The 17312-nt window shown below is 34.9% G+C and overlaps 2 protein-coding genes across 4 annotated transcripts in view; one reads left to right on the forward strand and one right to left on the reverse strand.

Annotated features, from left to right (window-relative positions):
- Nucleotides 1–17312, forward strand: part of LOC114248619 (elongation factor-like GTPase 1) — a 170234-nt gene that overhangs the window by 55982 nt on the left and 96940 nt on the right. The window contains exon 10 of one of the 2 annotated variants that reach the window (XM_089736247.1): nt 6766–7120. The exons of the other annotated variant lie outside the window; for it this stretch is intronic. Within the exon in view, the coding sequence (XP_089592373.1) occupies nt 6766–6866 (101 nt within the window). The 3' untranslated portion in view covers nt 6867–7120. Of the gene's footprint in view, nt 1–6765; nt 7121–17312 lie in introns of those variants that run through there. 2 annotated transcript variants of the gene reach the window in all.
- Nucleotides 1–17312, reverse strand: part of dsx-c73A (doublesex cognate 73A) — a 66147-nt gene that overhangs the window by 44584 nt on the left and 4251 nt on the right. The gene's annotated exons all lie outside the window — the stretch shown is intronic.

The following is a 17312-nucleotide window of genomic DNA, read 5'->3' on the forward strand; positions in this document are numbered from 1 at the left end:
GTACGTACTCTTCGTATTGCGGTTTAAGAATACATCGTCTAAATGTGAAGTCATTTAGAGTCCACCACATCTGAAAAAAGTTCCAGATCTGTAAAAAATTTAAGTTTTTTTTATCGGCCTAAAAGAGCGAAGGATTCTTTCTAATGCCAAACGATTAACTGAGTCCATGGTCATCATTAACGGCGAAACTCTACACTGGTGCGAAACAAAATTACGCAGGAATGTGGCTCTAAATCAGAACAGTTCCTACCTCCACTGCTTAGGTATAATGGGCATGTTAGATAGGAAAATAAGGCACGTAAGTAGAGATATCTTAGATCTTCTTATAATTCGAATGGCATTATCGATTACTGCACGCTAAAGCTTTTTAAAAAATAACGTAACAGTCTTTTACTTTCTCAAGTCCAAACGCAACTTTTTTGTATAATCATCGCGCTAAATAAGTCTCATTCTGTACTCACAGATCGACTAGACGAGTCCTTGAGGATGAACGACAAGAAATAAATGGTCATTAAGTGTTAGCGATATAACCATAGTTGATTGCTAAGTCGTCGGTTACTATGCACAGAAACAGTTAAGTGCAGGCGTCAGTGATAGCCTTCCGTATGTGTCTAATCAATTCACTTTTTACTGTAATCTTTAGCTATTTACACTCGTTCTGTATCATGCTACAACAGTGCTGACATGAATTAATCAATCAATTTACATTGTCGTTAATCATATCATTCGAGCTCTTTGAATGCATAGAGCTAACTGATTTTTGAATACATAACTAAAAATTAGTTAATGATTCTTACTAATATTATAAAGCTGAAGAGTTTGTTTGTTTGAACGCGCTAATTTGAGGAACTTCTGGTCCGATTTGAAAAATTCTGTCAAAATTAGATAGTCCGTTTATTGAGGAAGGCTATAGACTATATAAAATCACGCTAAGACCAATACAAGCGGAGCACCAATAAAGAATGTTTCAAAATCGTGGTTTTTGTCCCTTTTGTGAGCTTCCGCTGCGTGCGCTGCGGAAACGGTTAAAGTTTCGCTAAAATAATGTATGACAGAATTGTTCCCCTTTAAAAGATCTAAAAAAAAGTCCGCGACAGCATATGTCTATATGTTAAGGTTGACTTACTATAACGTTTTTTAAGCTAACCAAATTTGTTCTAAAATAAAGCATTATTTGTGAACTATTCCACGCGAACGAAGTCGCGGGCTAAAGCTACTGATTCTATAATTTTCATTAGATTTGTTTTCAAATATCCAAAGTAATTAGGTATTAATGAAATGCAATTAAAAACAATTTTCACACGATATAAAAAAATCCAATCAATTAACCTCATTTGCCAACAAAATATCCATAAGATGCTCAAAAAATTGTTAATAAGACGTAAAAACGTAATACCGTCTTGTCGAATAACCGCCGGATCCAACACAACTAAAGAAAAAATGATCATACCGCTAACTGACACAGTGGTTTATTGAACAGATTCCGTTGGTTATCCAACGGTAGGTTTTATACTCTATCACAATGAAGGATGCTTTTATGCAGTCGGATACTCATTCCTCTGTCTCTATAAGGACGTCGCCACAGGAAGATTCTTAACGCCACTAATGAACGTTTATCCTTATAGGAACGTTGAAAATGTTACAGTTAAGTTTTATCACAGTTTTTTGTTTGTGTTAACTACTAGGAAACAATCTAACGGGCTTCGATGATCCATGACGCCGTTAACAGATGTAGTACAACCGATCGTTTTTTACTAAAAATACAAAAAAACTAATAACTCGTTTGCATCCCCTATTGAGGTTATATCTTACTATTTGTTTATTGCTTAGATGGGTGGACGAGCTCACAGACCACCTGGTGTTAGTGCTCTCTGGAGCCCATAGACATGTACGACGTTAATGCGCCACCCACCTTGAGATATAAGTTCTAAGGTCTCACGTATAGTTACAACGGCTTTCCTGCCCTTCAAACCGAAACGCATTACTGCTTTACGGCAGAAATAGCCAGGGTGGTGGTACCTACCCGCGCAGAATCAGAAGATGTCCTACCACCAGTAATTACCCAAATTATAATTTTGAAGTTTTAATTTTTATTACACGAAGGTATTCCTTCACCGTGGACGTTAATCGTGAACATTTGTTGAGTACGTATTTCATTAGAAAAATTGGTACCTGCCTGAGATTCGAACACCGGTGCATCGCTCAACGCGAATGCACCGGACGTCTTATCCCTTAGACCACGACTACTACTTCACTACTATACCGTCTTTACAATATTAACACAAACTCAACGCCTTAATCTCGTGGATCCGCGTAATTTTGTGCACCCTACCTTATTATTATCATTATAAACAGCTCTATGGAGTAATTTTCCCACCTTGATATGTGAACGAAGAATTTTTGTAAGGCAACTCACATTGCTGTCGACAAAGACTGACGCCGTATAACAACACCGAATTTGTCGAGTAACGAGAAATTCGTGCCAAATTCTGTTCAGGAGACACGGAGCATGTCCTTCGACATTACTTCTCGTAGGAGTCTATCTTTATTTTCACTTTTTGCGGCGTCTGACTTTATGTCTGGCTCAAACACAAAACTTGGATTCCCTTTATTTAGTTGCCCCCATCATCACATTATAATTGTATGTGGTAATAATTATATAATAATACCCAAAGTGTTTGTAGCATACCGTTAATTTATTTATAATACATGACACACACGAAGATATGTTCACAATTTTGTTCAATGCGACTTAGGGCTCTGTGTATTACTTCATGACGTCGGTTTTCGAACAACATGTCAAACCAGAAATATAAAATGAGTTAATTTTAATTTGCTCCGCAGATCATATTACTGTAATGACAGTCTATAACTCAATTATGGCTAGAAGTAATATTACTATAAGGATTATTACTATAAGGAACGAGACTAATAGCTTAGACATTAAAGTAACCAATTCGCTACACAAAAGCTGAAGACTCATCACAATAAATTGTGGCATCTTTTCTATATTCTAATTTATCAATCAAAAAATATATATCAAAAAATCTATTTCTAGTTTCTGGTCTATATTCGTGGTTATACGTTCGTGCTTCTTTTGTTCGATCTTCCATTTCAATAAAGCGGCACGACACGAGAACTCTCTCGTCGTGGCCGCCGGTAACTACATTGCCGATACTGCGGACCAAATGGTAAACAATTGACGTCGCCTAATACACGTCATCTCGGATCCTCCCGATCCACTAACGGTACTTTTAGGTACCCCAAGCACCGGTCATCGTTCTCGTCAAACCCGTCGCGACAAAGGGCTCGGCGAGTAAATTAACCCACAGACACAGCCCACTGAATTTCTCGCCGAATCATCTCAGTGGGTCGCGTTTCCGATCCGGTTGTAAATTCTGCGAAGCACGACTCTTGCTAGGGTTCCTGTTAGCACCGTCGTCAGGTTTGAGCCCCGTGAGCTCACCTACTAGTTAAGGCTACGCTGATATGGTCTCTCCAGCTTAGGTAGGAAAAAAAAAGTTCGATCTAATGTTAACTTGATATATAGTAGCACTATATTTATATTAGATTTTATTCAAGAGTTCGAAATTATTATTATTTACGAAAATGAAATTGGTGTGCTTATAAATTTAATGTGAAACTTATTGTTCAACTATTCAAACAATCGTGATTTACATAATTATCGATTTTATATGTTGATTTTAGAAAACATCCCATTCTTATATAATTTGTTGTGAGGTCTTCGAGCTCATAAAACATCGAAAATGAAATGTCAAATATCATATTTCATTCTCTTTATATTGGTATTGTATCGTCAAAGTATCGACAAATAGAACAAAATTGGAGAAACCTTACTACAAACCATCCTACACCTCCTTACAAAAATATTTCTAGAAATCTTGAATAAAATATGGCAAACTTGAACAACTATATCCCAACACCTATCTATCTATATATATAAAAATGAATTGCTGTTCGTTAGTCTCGCTAAAACTCGAGAACGGCTGGACTGATTTGGCTAATTTTGGTCTTGAATTATTTGTGGAAGTCCAGAGAAGGTTTAAAAGGTAGATGAATATGAAAATTCTCGGAATTAAATAAAAATAACAATTTTGTTTTTCCTTTGATGTGTCCTTTTGTTTGTTTTAAGTTTATTTTATACAAAAGTTTAGGTCTTTTATTTATCGATTGAGGCACTACGAAGTCTGCCGGGTCAGCTAGTCTTGAATAAAACATAATATAAAGTCTCAATAATAAAATCGAATATCCACAACTGAAATTTTTGGTTGTGTTATAAAATGCAATTTTATTCAATACCAGAACCTTTGTAATGTAATAAATGTGTTAGAAGATATTCTGAAACTGATGAATTAATACGTAAGTACTATATTTTTTATCTAAATAGACACACAAATCTATAGCCCACACTGTGAGATATGTCAAATTATCCATTGCGAACAATAGTTTAGTTTAGTTTCGATATAGAACACAAACTATTTAAGGGTATGTAATGTATTGAAGCAACGTAGATTTTTTGAAAATACTAGACGCAGAACTGAACTTTGCTATTAACTAGACTTAATAATTATTAAGTCTTATTAAGTCTTAATAATTATTAAGTCTAGTTAATAGCAATTCAGTAGCATTGACAATTAGATTCTCTGAATATATAAATATTAACAATGAGATTCTTCTCGTTATGCTAAAAAACTAGTTCCCTGGATTTATGTTTTGTTATAATAGAAGAGTAAAAAATTACATTCGAGTTAATAGACATTCGAAATATTTAACAATCTTTAAATAATTCACACATAAGTTCCAGACATGTATGATTAAATGACTCATTAGTATAATTAAAACCATTACGATTTAATCTCGTATTTTTAATATCACTATGTTGTTTGCGACAATTTGAATTCTGTATATTAGTTTTCATGGTCACGAACAACTAAGGTTACACAAATGAATGAATGTACGTAAAACGTTGACCTGGCTGTACCGTAAAGAAAAGACCTCATCAGACAACAAAATTACACAGAAAAATGTAATATAATATATAGAGACCAGTGTAGGTCTTCAAGTTTAAACGAATAGCGTTACTTTTTGCGATAGTGTAAACCGCACGTCGGTTCTTAGTTGTCAAACAAACAATTCCCATAACGGACTACAACTAAGATAAAAACTTAAACGTAATACGCTAATGGTTTCGTGAAATTACATACAACCAAAATTTATTTAAATCGAACGATGCCACTTACAAAATCTGATTCAAATTTCACATATGGCATGCACCTACTTAAATAATTTTAAATATTAATTCGGTTTTATAGCATTTTAGTGATGTTAAACTAATGAATTCTTTTTGGAGTGTTAAGTGTCGTTCTAAGTTATACAATGATAGTTTTGTATGAAAAATCCACAATAAAGGATATTTCAAAAATATCGAGCTGATAACTCCACTAACCGAAAACTCCACTTAAAGAAAAAGAAAATAAGTTTTGTTAAATTGTCCAGATACAACACTTACTAACCTTAGTAAACTTAGTACGACTTCACGAAAGATAGAAATCATATTTATTTATTTAGGGAATGCGCTGAATGGTGTCCTGGTTGAGTGAATTTTTCTTAGCAAAATTTCTGCAAAGGACATAAATTAAAAAACAGCTTGTGTTTGTGACACAACCATGATTTTCATTGGATACGTTTAATATTAACTACATGAATTTTATATCAATGCGAATTTCTACAAAGGTTTTGCTTGTAACCATCCAATAATCTGTAATCCAACCGATAATGCGTGAGGGTCCAAGCATAATAGGATTATAGAAATTTCCATGACAACAAATAGAACCTTTCCCTGTCATAAATGAAGAATAGCCAAATCCAATCAATGCTTTACTTAGATTCGGTAACTGAACATTTAACTTATCACGGGTAAGTGTATTTATAAGGTTATAACAATTAAAATGTTAAGATGTAGATGTTCTTAGATGATTATATCATGAGCGTAAAGTTTCTATTTCACTTCACATGTCCACAATTGGAACTTTTAGCCCTACTGTATTGCCAACTATCCAACAATAATTACAATCTTACACGTGTGGTAGCGAATTACCTGCTCATTAAAAACTTCCAATTATTGATAGACAAAATATCTTAGCTGAAAATGACAAATATCAAATCAAATATTAAATTAACAAAAATGTTGATGATTACTTGATACCAATCAAATTGTATAATGAGCTAAATAAAGCCCTTATTATAACCAAAGAGAGAAAGACAAAATAACTCACGTCTGATGATTAATTATATTAAGATAATTAACACCCTGTTTTATGTAAAATAATTTTGAATTATTTTAAATGTTTGAGTAAAAATATTCTAAACCCCGAAAGTCATTCAAAGTGTTTGAAAATAAACTAGATTTCTCTGTAAATTCTCAACCAAGGGACGCACGTTGAGTACAAACAAAATTCAATCGATCCGTAACAAAACGATATTCGTTCTAACGCCAAGAATCAATTTTGGGCAGCTAATATCAAAACACTTGTGAATAAAATCGCTGTCAAAATAATCTCAGCTCGGAATTAATTTCACTTTCGATTATCTTTTTAATGAACAGTGGGGTCAGTAGTGCCGGTAAACTTTCGCCCGGGGCTAGTAATGTAATAACATTCAATGTTGCATGCAAATCGGAATCCAATAGTGTTATGACATCATTATGTTTTTTTTTTTATATTAACAACTGTGTTTTTGTTGCAGGTACGTATCGAATACTGCTGCATCACTATAAAAATTTAATAGGAGTTTTCATCGTAATGTGCGACTGTATGTTCAACTTGTTTACTTCGCTTTCTCGATGATTGATTTGTTTGGATGACTTTATTGTTTTTGTATGATATCGCAAGTTCTTTTAGGTTTCATTGTAATAGAACTCTATTGTAGATTTTAGATTAATAATTCGTATCGCGTTCACATATTCGTGCTCCAAGATCAGTTATTTCAATGGAACAAATGCTGTATCATTACAACAAACAATGTATCTTTTTTTTTACAAATCACGTTTTCACAACACCTTTTACTTTAATATCGGATCGGCGTTCTATCGAAAAAAAAACGATTTATTTCCCATGAATAGTGAATTTAGATTGTCAGTCAGGTCAAAGCTGGGGCGTTAAAATCGACATTCTGGCGCTTTAATGCATTCGAATCGATGACTTTCACTGAAAATACGTTTTTATGCTAATAGCTCTCTTGTAGTCCATTGTGGTCTCATCTACGTGCTCTTCAAGTATTTATTCTAGTTAAGCGCATACCGTTTTGTCGGCTGCCTGTTATTTAAAGTGTTCTGTTTAGCTTATGTCAACGTAAGATGCTCTGAATGCATGTGTAATTTTTCGCATCTCATCGAGAGTGAGAACTGTTTAAGCGAACGTCCAATTAACATACTTTGTTTTGCTTTCTCATGTTAAAATAAGATCAATAATTGAAACTGACCTATTGAAAATCGTTCATCTAAATATTTTCTCCTTTCTACAAATACAATTGCAACTTAATGAATTCAGTGCGATGTAAATGGCTTTAGTTTCTCTAGTAATTTTAACTCGAGTTTCTAAAGCTAAATTTCTAAAGTAATCCAATCCGCGATTGATTACATTTTAACCGTACTATAACATGATTTGCATCGTACTGGTGTTTTATCACAGATGATTGTATAATATTTTCTTATTAATTAATTATTAAACCATCGCAATTGCAACCGGATTAACAAGACGATCAACACTGTTATCACAACAAACATAATGTTTGGTCTTTTTTTTTAATTAGAAATAGTTTTCTTTTTTTTTTCACAGAGATGACATTTTTCTAATATATATTTTTTTGCTTAAAATTTGACAATATTTTGTTTTCCCAACACCAACTCTACTGGGGCTTAGGCCTAAAAATGGCATTAGTCACGATACTGTTGACCTAGAAGTGTAATAGAAGCTACTCAGTAGTAAAACCTCATGAATAATCTTCTGGAGTATTACCATGTGAAATCATTTGATCTCGTTGACTTGCAGAATCATATTATTAGGAACAATTTTAAAAACATCATGTAATATACTCACCGGTTGTATTGTTTGTTGCAACGGTCACGCAACAGCGACTACGTTGTTATATCAGAAAATATAATTCTAAATCCGAACTCTTCGATAACACATCTGCTTGATGTCGAATTAACAGTTTTTCTTAACATATACCAGAAATCAATTTCGTACACTTTCTACGATTATCGACGTGTTAGATTCGCTTTCCTTGTAATGTTTATTTATGCCTTCTAAATATGCTGCTCGTTGTATCGTATTAAAATAGATACAATAATAAAATTATATCTAGGAGCGAAAGTCTATTTATTTTAAGCGACATTTCGCTTAATACGCGACATTTATCTTTGTAATTTAAGGTGCGTTTTATTTGGTACTAGAGGTCCCGCAGTAGTCGAAATTCGACTATAATTAATTGAAATTGTAAGTATGTACACTGTTATGATTGTATTTTATACTTCTATAATCACAAATTTCGCCAAGGCTACACTATAAAAAATATTAATAAAGACAAACAATATTAAAATTTAATCTATTCTCAATTTGACCACAGATGTCAAGAACAAAAGCTTGACAATAAATAGTATGCATGCGTGTGTGCGTCAAATACATGGTATGTAGTGTGTGTAATGTTTTCTTTATTGATTTAATGTATCTTTTAGGCATTATTTAAAAAAAAGTATTAGCATTGTGCACTTCTTCTCTATATTCTGTATAAGTGTGGAAAATTTCATACTCCTCCGTCCGCGCAATTTTCGTAAAAAGGGATACAAAGTTTTTGCTTCACGTATTAATATATAGATTAGTATCAACGATTCGATGCTTTTTAATTGAACTTTAATTAAGTTTACTTTACCATTCCAATAACTGAACATTTTTTTGTTACGTAATTTTTTCAAAATTTTTACGTTAAATGGCTCTCCTGTAAAGTTGCAAAAATGTCGCTTAAACCAAATAGCCTTTCACCCCTCGATATTATTACGATCGTCCAAAACCTTCTATTAAGTTGAGATTCACTTGGCAGTACGTGTCAATTTTGGATGTGAACGTTACGGATTGTATATACAGGTACGTTTTACACAGTTTCTAAGAAATATCTTTAGATTATCTGTTACATCTGAGAGAGGCCATCCCAGAACGATTTGGCGTCGCTCGGTGGAGCAGGAGCTAGGGGTCTTGGGCATGACGTGGGAGGAGCTAGAACAGACTGCCCAAGACCGATGTAAATGGAAGGATTTCATTCGAGCCCTACACCCCAGCAGAGGGTAATAGGAAATAAAGAAGAAGAGATTACACTTCAGCGCAAGACGGGGTCACGTGGAGAAAATTTGTGAGGGCCCTATGTACATACCAGCGGGTTACCATAGGACTACAACAACAACCTGACAAATAAATAAATAAATCTGAGAATATGATTGAGACTTGGACTTTGTGTCTTAAAGTGGTGGCATTGACGTTGCGATGTCTATAGGCTCCGGAAACCGTGGGTAGTGGAATCGGCTACAACAATAACATATCCGATTTCAAAATTGCGTAAAAGTTTTTTAAAATAGAATAAATAAATACTTTTGTTGAAACATCTCCTTAAACAAAACTGACTCGAACTTGAAAAATTCTCAAGTGATTTATTTTCATTGAAAAAGTCACATCGTTCTATCGGTTTTGTGCATCAGTAATCGGGTTTCTCGTCTGTTATTCGCATGGCAATCGCAGCGGTTACCGGTATCCAGTTGTGACGCAGCATTTAATTGGATGAAGCGAATTGCTTGTATCGTTTACGGCTGATGTAACTTTAGCCTTTGGATCATGAATCTCCGACTGGCGTTCTTCTAGTATTGTTTTTTTTTTGTATCCGCGTTCATGGTCTGGCTCTCTATTCTTTGGATCGAGCATGATCACAGGGTAGTTTTAATTACAGTGAGATAATTCATATCAGTGACAAATCATCGGATTTACTTTTCATAAATATTTGCGATTTTTTTATCGATTACGCGAGTATAACTCATTGCTGTCTCTGTCTCGTTGTAATTTAATAAAAAAAATTAAAACAGATAAAATATAATATTTTATCCAATTTTATGAGTCTTCGAGTGAAATATATAGGTCAGTTTAGGTCGTCGTTTCACACCGTTTCTTATTTCTGGACCGATGTTATTTGTTTATTATTAAAATCGGCTAAAGTCATTTACAACCTAATTTGAGTATTATTCAAACAAAATATAATATAATCTAATTGTAATTATGATAAAGATATTACACGGACATTAAGCATATTACAAAGGAAACAGCCAATGTACAGATAGTTCTTAAATCAGAATATAATAATTTTACAGAAGCAATGGATCAAAAACAAAATTAAATGAGTGTACATTTTAATGAATTAATGTCACTATCGTTCATTGTGTATATGAAATATCTGTTTAATGGCTCGTTAGTTATCTGAAGGATATTCAATTCCAGAATAAATAATTGTAATAAAAATAATAATTTGATTTCTGGAGTGGAATTCAACTTTCAAACTTAACAATGGGATCAGCACGAAAGTATATTATATATACCCTTCCTTACAAACAGAGTCAAAAATGGTCCTCGAGTAATGGTGAAATCGATGAACATACATACACGGTCACATACCGTCAAACATAGAACCTACCGCTCTTTTTGAAGTTGGTTAAATTTCTAAAGCATATATGTGTGCATAGTGTACCGTCACTATCTTAAAGTAAGACGAGACTACAAAAATATACTAAAAAAAGAAAAACTCTTAACTTATAAGCACACTTTTTATAATAATTTATAATTTATCTGACACTTTTTGCCACCACACTAATGTATCAACTTAATTGCGCATTTAAAAAAAAAAAACTTCACTTGATAATCTCAATTAAACAAACATATTAAAATTCAAGTAGGCACTACACAAGTTAACGGACAATAAGGCATTAAGTAATATTAGTTTAATTAAGACACATTCGAGTTAATCACGTTCCAGATTCAAGAAGTCGTACAATTATTTACTTTACGATTGTTTTGATCTACTTCACACTGTTACCGCGGTTTGAATTTAATAATGAAATTCACCGTAACAGTGCATGCTTAAATAGAAATACTAAGCTTTCACAGAGACACATTCGGAACGTCTTAACGATCCCTATACGGGAAGGGTCGTGACTCGATTAATTCACGTCCGACGTTGAGATAAATACTGGTAGCGTGCAAAAACGATTCTCGGATATCATTAGGCGATACAGTGATGAAATATCGAGATTCTTGTTACTTGCGGTCGAGGTACCGGTAATCCGATCTTAACGGGTCACCACGTCTACATTGACAATCAGTACGGCCTCTTAACATACATATTCAAAAGGCAACGAAACGCGTATTAAAGATTTAGTGCAGTTCTCATCGGCGACCTGCGTACGTTTGCGCGAAATTGAAATTACGTATTGTTGAGTCTGTGCTTATATAGAGCGTGTGTGATATTATGCAGGGTGATAATTATTAATAAGACACGACAGTTTGCAACACGTATTATTTATGTCACGTTGAAAGTCACCTGGGGTTGCGTGATTCAAATCAAATCAGAATGTATCAGAACGCATGTTTTGAGCCCGAAATAGGAATATTAAACCATAGTATTTCTTAATCATGAATCTTTTGTAAACACGTGTAGTGTACGTATTTAATTATGGCAATTTGTAGCTTTATGCATCGGACGTCTCAACCTTAAAATCGAGTATGTAAGTTACTTCCATAAAAAGTGCTGTCTAGCTTGTATTACTATCTGGATGCTTTTGAGCGACTAAATTAAATTTCTATTATTGCTTTTCAATCTAACCGGATTATGCAATACATTATTTAATACTTAATAGTACATAAGAGCGTGAAAGAAAGTATTGAGCGCGCTTTTGTCGTAACCGTATCGGATAAAAATGTCACAAACAAGAAAAAGATTCAATTTGCTGCTTATATAAAGAACCAAAACTAAAACGTTTACATAAGTATCTTAAGATATCTTTTTGTAAAGTAAACATAACAAAAAAAAATTCCGGATAAAATGCAGCAGTAGTAAACCAGCGATTTTCATTTGTTTTCGTTCAACATAAAACATGTTTTTATTTTGTAAAACAAAATCAATTCTAAAGTTGAATCTTGGAAGACATCATTGTTTCGACTTGTGCCTACTAGCTCGCTATTTCCTGAACCCTAGTTCCGATATTACGTTCGACCACTCGTGAGTCATCGTGACCAGTGTGCTTAGTGCGAGTTTTATAACGTTCTCGATAGCGTAAAAGTTAACTCATATATGTATGGAATGGGATCGTTTGCGTACGTTTGCCGCTAGGGGCGCTGTTCCAACTGCATAATTGGGTTAACTTTTACGCTATCGAAAACGTTAAGAAACTCGCACTAAGCACACAGGTGGATTTTGAAAATGCGTATCTTGCAAGTGTATCTAAAGAAGCCTTCATTATCTATCCACTTCAACTCAGAACTAGTTCGTTTTGCACTATAAACCCTTTCTCTTCGAATTCGCACTGAATTTGTTCAACAACTTTCTACTAATAACGCAAACCGATTAATTAGACACGATTAGTACCGTCGGCGCGACCTTTGATTCGTTTATTTTGATTCGCGAAAGTATCTTATTTGTTTCGATACGTTTTTAATTTCAAATGAATCACGAACGCGTAATTGACCATCGCATTCTTTAGCTTCAATAATAGTCTTGATCCAACAGAGTTTCTCTTTACGTTTAATGGATTCCATGCGAACGTCGCCAATGAACGACATAGTAATATTAAAATTGAGGCGGCTATACCGGGACTCATATGACGAGTATTAACCACTCTAAAGAAACACATACTATGTGTCTAATGTAAATATTCCCGAGATGAAATACGTTAATAAAAGTGTCAAAAGAAAATAATGCTATTCTGACTAAACGTGCTTCTATCTACATAGACTTCGATGTCTCAAGATGGGTGACAAATTCACGTCGATCTAAATAGAGACTTTTAAGGCTGGAGATTAGACTTACCCGTTCATAAATTGCAATAATAATGTACCATTGAAATTGACGTCCCATGTCGACTAATAATAATAATTATTATTATTAGGTATTTTTTTTATTGCTTAGATGGTTGAATCAGCTCACAGCCCACCTGATATTAAGTGGTTACTGGAGCCCATAGACATCTACGACCTAAATGCGCCACCCACCTTTAGATATCAGTTCTAAGGTCTCAGTATAGTTACCATGGCTGCCCCACCCTTCAAACCGAAACGCATTACTGCTTCACAGCAGAAATAGGCGGGGTGGTGGTACCTACCCGTGTGGACTCACAAGAGGTCCTACCACCAGTAATTACGCAAATTATAATTCATTATAATAGTTTCAAATTTAGAAATGAAATGTCTCATATGAAATTAATTATCGATAAAATTTATTCACATATTCTATTCCTACACCGTCTGTTGCTCGTCGCATATCTAAGTAATAACGAACGCATAGCTCCATCGCATTCCGTAAACTAACTGCCTCATTAATTTAAATCAAACAGAAAAATCGTGCTCCATAGCGCTCTCGAAAAATATCAACATTTACGACCTCTTACAATATTTAATTTTACATTCGTATCGTCTTGTCAAAACAATGGCTATTTAGCTCGTAATTATGTCATTATACTAAAGCCTATTTGGCAGCCATAACCAATTTAAATAGAACGTTTACTACATGAAAAATTTTGTATTTCACGCCCGTTTATTTGATGTTTGATAATTTGTCAGACTGACTTAGTTACGTGTTCATAAGTGGAATATAAATGGAATCACGCATGAGGGCTGTTTAATTTTATTTTGATTTTTAATATTCCCGCCAACACATACATAGCTACCATCTGACCAAAATTAACTGAATCTTCTTCTTTTTCTCCATACAGTGAGATAACTAGGTGGGGTCGGCACAGCAAATTTTTCTCTTCTATCAGCCATCATCTCAACACTCACTCCTCTCTCTCTCATATCCTCATTCACACACTCCATCCGTGTCTTCTTCGGTCGACCTCTTCCCCCTCTACCTTGCACGACCATTTCCATATATCTCCTAGTCACATGCATCTTCTCTCGATGCATCACATGTCCATACCACGCTAACCGTCCGCTCTTTAATTTGTAGATTACCGGTGCTACCTTGACGCTTCCTCTATCAAAATTAACTGAATAAACCACTAAAAAAGTATTTACTAAAGATGGATGATTTTTTTTATGTCCATCGTTATCTTATTACAAAGTTGTTTTTCGACAGAAAGCTTTAGTGTCGTATCTTATTTTGCAATACAAATTAGTTATAGAAAATGCATTTTAATCGGCATGCTATTTCGATATGGTTTTAAAATTAACATTATTTCTCGGGATATCAATAAAATGAAAAATAATGAATCAGAAGTAACGGTGCTTGAAACTATAAAGGTTTTGCTCCATTGAAGAACTTCAATGCAAATGGTTTAAAGCCGGTTTAAGATAAACTGGTATGCAATGTAGACATTCAGCTGGTATTAGGTCTGTATTCAATTAATTCACTGAGGTTTTTTCTATTGCTTAGATGAGTGGACGAGCTCACAGCCCACCTGGTGTTAAGTGGTTACTGAAGCTCATAGACATCTACAACGTAAATGCACCGCTCACCTTGAGATATAAGTTCTAAGGTCTCAGTATAGTTACAACGGCTGCCCCACCCTTCAAACCGAAACGCATTACTGCTTTACGACAGAAATGGGCAGGGTGGTGGTACCTACCCGTGCGGACTCAGAAGAGGTCCACCAGTAAAAATACTTTATGTGAGGTATACTTTATGTGACAACCTTGAGTGGATGGTTAATCATTTGCATTTTTGAATATTAACGATAAAGCCTCAACCGCACTTGTCCCGCTTTATCGTATGTATAAATGTGTTTTAGAAAGAATTTGGATTTTAGAAAACGAAATCAAATAACGAATATTTAATTAGTCTAATATAATGATGTGTTTATTTTCGTCACATGCCGTGTGCTTAAGATGTTTTTATTATACTAGATCGATACAAGAGCTCGCAGTCCACTTGGTTATATGTGGTTTCTAAGGTCGATAGCCAACACAATTTAAATTCCACCAGCCCTATGAGATTGAAGCTCCAAATTCTATAACGACCCTCAAATTCAAATTGAAACTCACGACTGCTTCATGATAGAAACAGGCAGGATAGGTATAGATTCGTGTGTGGGTTCACAATACGTCAATAGTTATAAATTTTAATCGAATCCAAAAAAAGAAGTAGGTTCTCAATTCAACATTTATCTTTGTGTAATAGAACTTTTTTTTTTGTTTGATAGCTGATGTTTTCCATGTGTGCCAAGAGATACGATCTGGTGGAGCCCTCGCAAGAAGAATGTACCCGAACATTATGTTAACGTCATAATTGACATGTACAGGGATGCGAGGTCAATGGTACGGACAGTAGTGGGTCAGACAAAACCAATAGCAGTTGCAGAAGGTCTGCATCAAGGTTCAGTACTGAGTCCCTTTCTGTTCGGCATGGTTATAGACTCACTCACTGAGGTAGCGCAGTCCTCAGCCTCGTGGACTTTCATCTATGCAGACGACGTTGCTATCTGCACCGAGAGCCGCACAGAGCTACGAGAGGCACTCCTGTTGTGGAAACAGCAGTTATAAGCCGGTGGCCTAATATTGAGTGTTGCGAAGACACATTACATGTCTTTTAATGACCCAGATCCAGGTGACAACAGTCCGATTTCCATTGACGGTCAACTTGTAAACATGTGCGATCAATACAAGTATCTGGGTACTATGATGCACAGATCTGGAAATTTAAAATGCAACATTCAACACCGAATAGCCGCAGCGTGGCTAAAATGGCGAGAAGTAAGTGGTGTCACCTGCGATAGGAGGATGCCCGTTAAGCTCAAGGGTATGATCTATAAGACCATAATAAGGCCTGTTCTTATGTATGGCAGCGAAACATGGGCGGCAACCAAAAGGAACGTACATACCATTCAAGTTGCTGAAATGAAAATGCTGAGGTGGATGTGCGGCGTGACTAGGCTCGATAAAATCCGCAACGAGTACGTGCGTGGAAGTCTAGGTGTACGGGACATCGCCGACAAGATGCAGGAGAGTAGGCTGAGATGGTATGGTCACGTGAAAAGGAAGCCACCTGACTACGTCGGAAATTTGGCGCTACTGCTCGACCTCCCCGGTCGGAGACCTAGAGGCAGACCCAAGACAAGGTGGAGGGACGTAGTGCTGAAGGACAAGAGAGAATGCAATGTTGCTGACGAGGATGTCGAAGACAGAGCGAAGTGGAGGAGTAAAGTCAGGAAAGCTGACCCCACCACCTTGTGGGATAAATAGCTGGGAAGAGAGAGAGAGAGAGAGCTGATGTTTTCCATGTGCTCGTGTTTAAATTTTATCAAGATCTGACAAGTAGTTTTTGAGTTATCTTTAATAATGCATCCTTAATTAACTTCGACTACGTCTATGATATTCTCATTTAGTAATTGTTGTTTTTTTTCTTTTCTGTTAAAATTTCGTAATGTATTTATTTTTTCTCATATTCAAAATTTATGACGTTTCTAGTACTTTATAATATTGAACTAAAAATTCAAATTTTATTTCTCCAAATTTATCCCTAAAATTATTGTATTAAAAATACATATGTTACTGTGTTTCTTTTTTTATACAGCCGTGCATCTATCAACATGATTCTTGAGATACACTCTGCGAGAAAGTGTCATATTATATAAATATTATCCGGATTACTTATTACACACAAAATGAAATACGAAATTAAGGTGCAATTTGTTAAATTTGGAAATTAATCTTTACCAAATAATGCGAATCTTATTTCTAAAGCTATACTGTTATTGCGAAACTGAACCTTAAGTCATTCATTCATCTCACATACTTCACAATGAAAATATTCGCTTACCGATTGAAAAGTAGTGATGTACCATATATCATAAAACAAAAGCCGTCATAAATCAAAAGATGAATATGAAACATAGCGTCGATTCAGGAAAATAATTAGTGACATTCTCAAAAACGCGTACAAAAGATAAACCATTAGGGACTGTTCACTCACAAAACTAATGATAGATTGAATTTGTAAGAGTGAAAGTTTCTCTTTGTGAACAATGTCTCCACGAAATCGAAATAAATTTT

This window comes from Bombyx mandarina, chromosome 21, assembly GCF_030267445.1.
Source record: "Bombyx mandarina strain Sakado chromosome 21, ASM3026744v2".
Taxonomy (NCBI): Eukaryota; Metazoa; Arthropoda; class Insecta; order Lepidoptera; family Bombycidae; genus Bombyx; species Bombyx mandarina.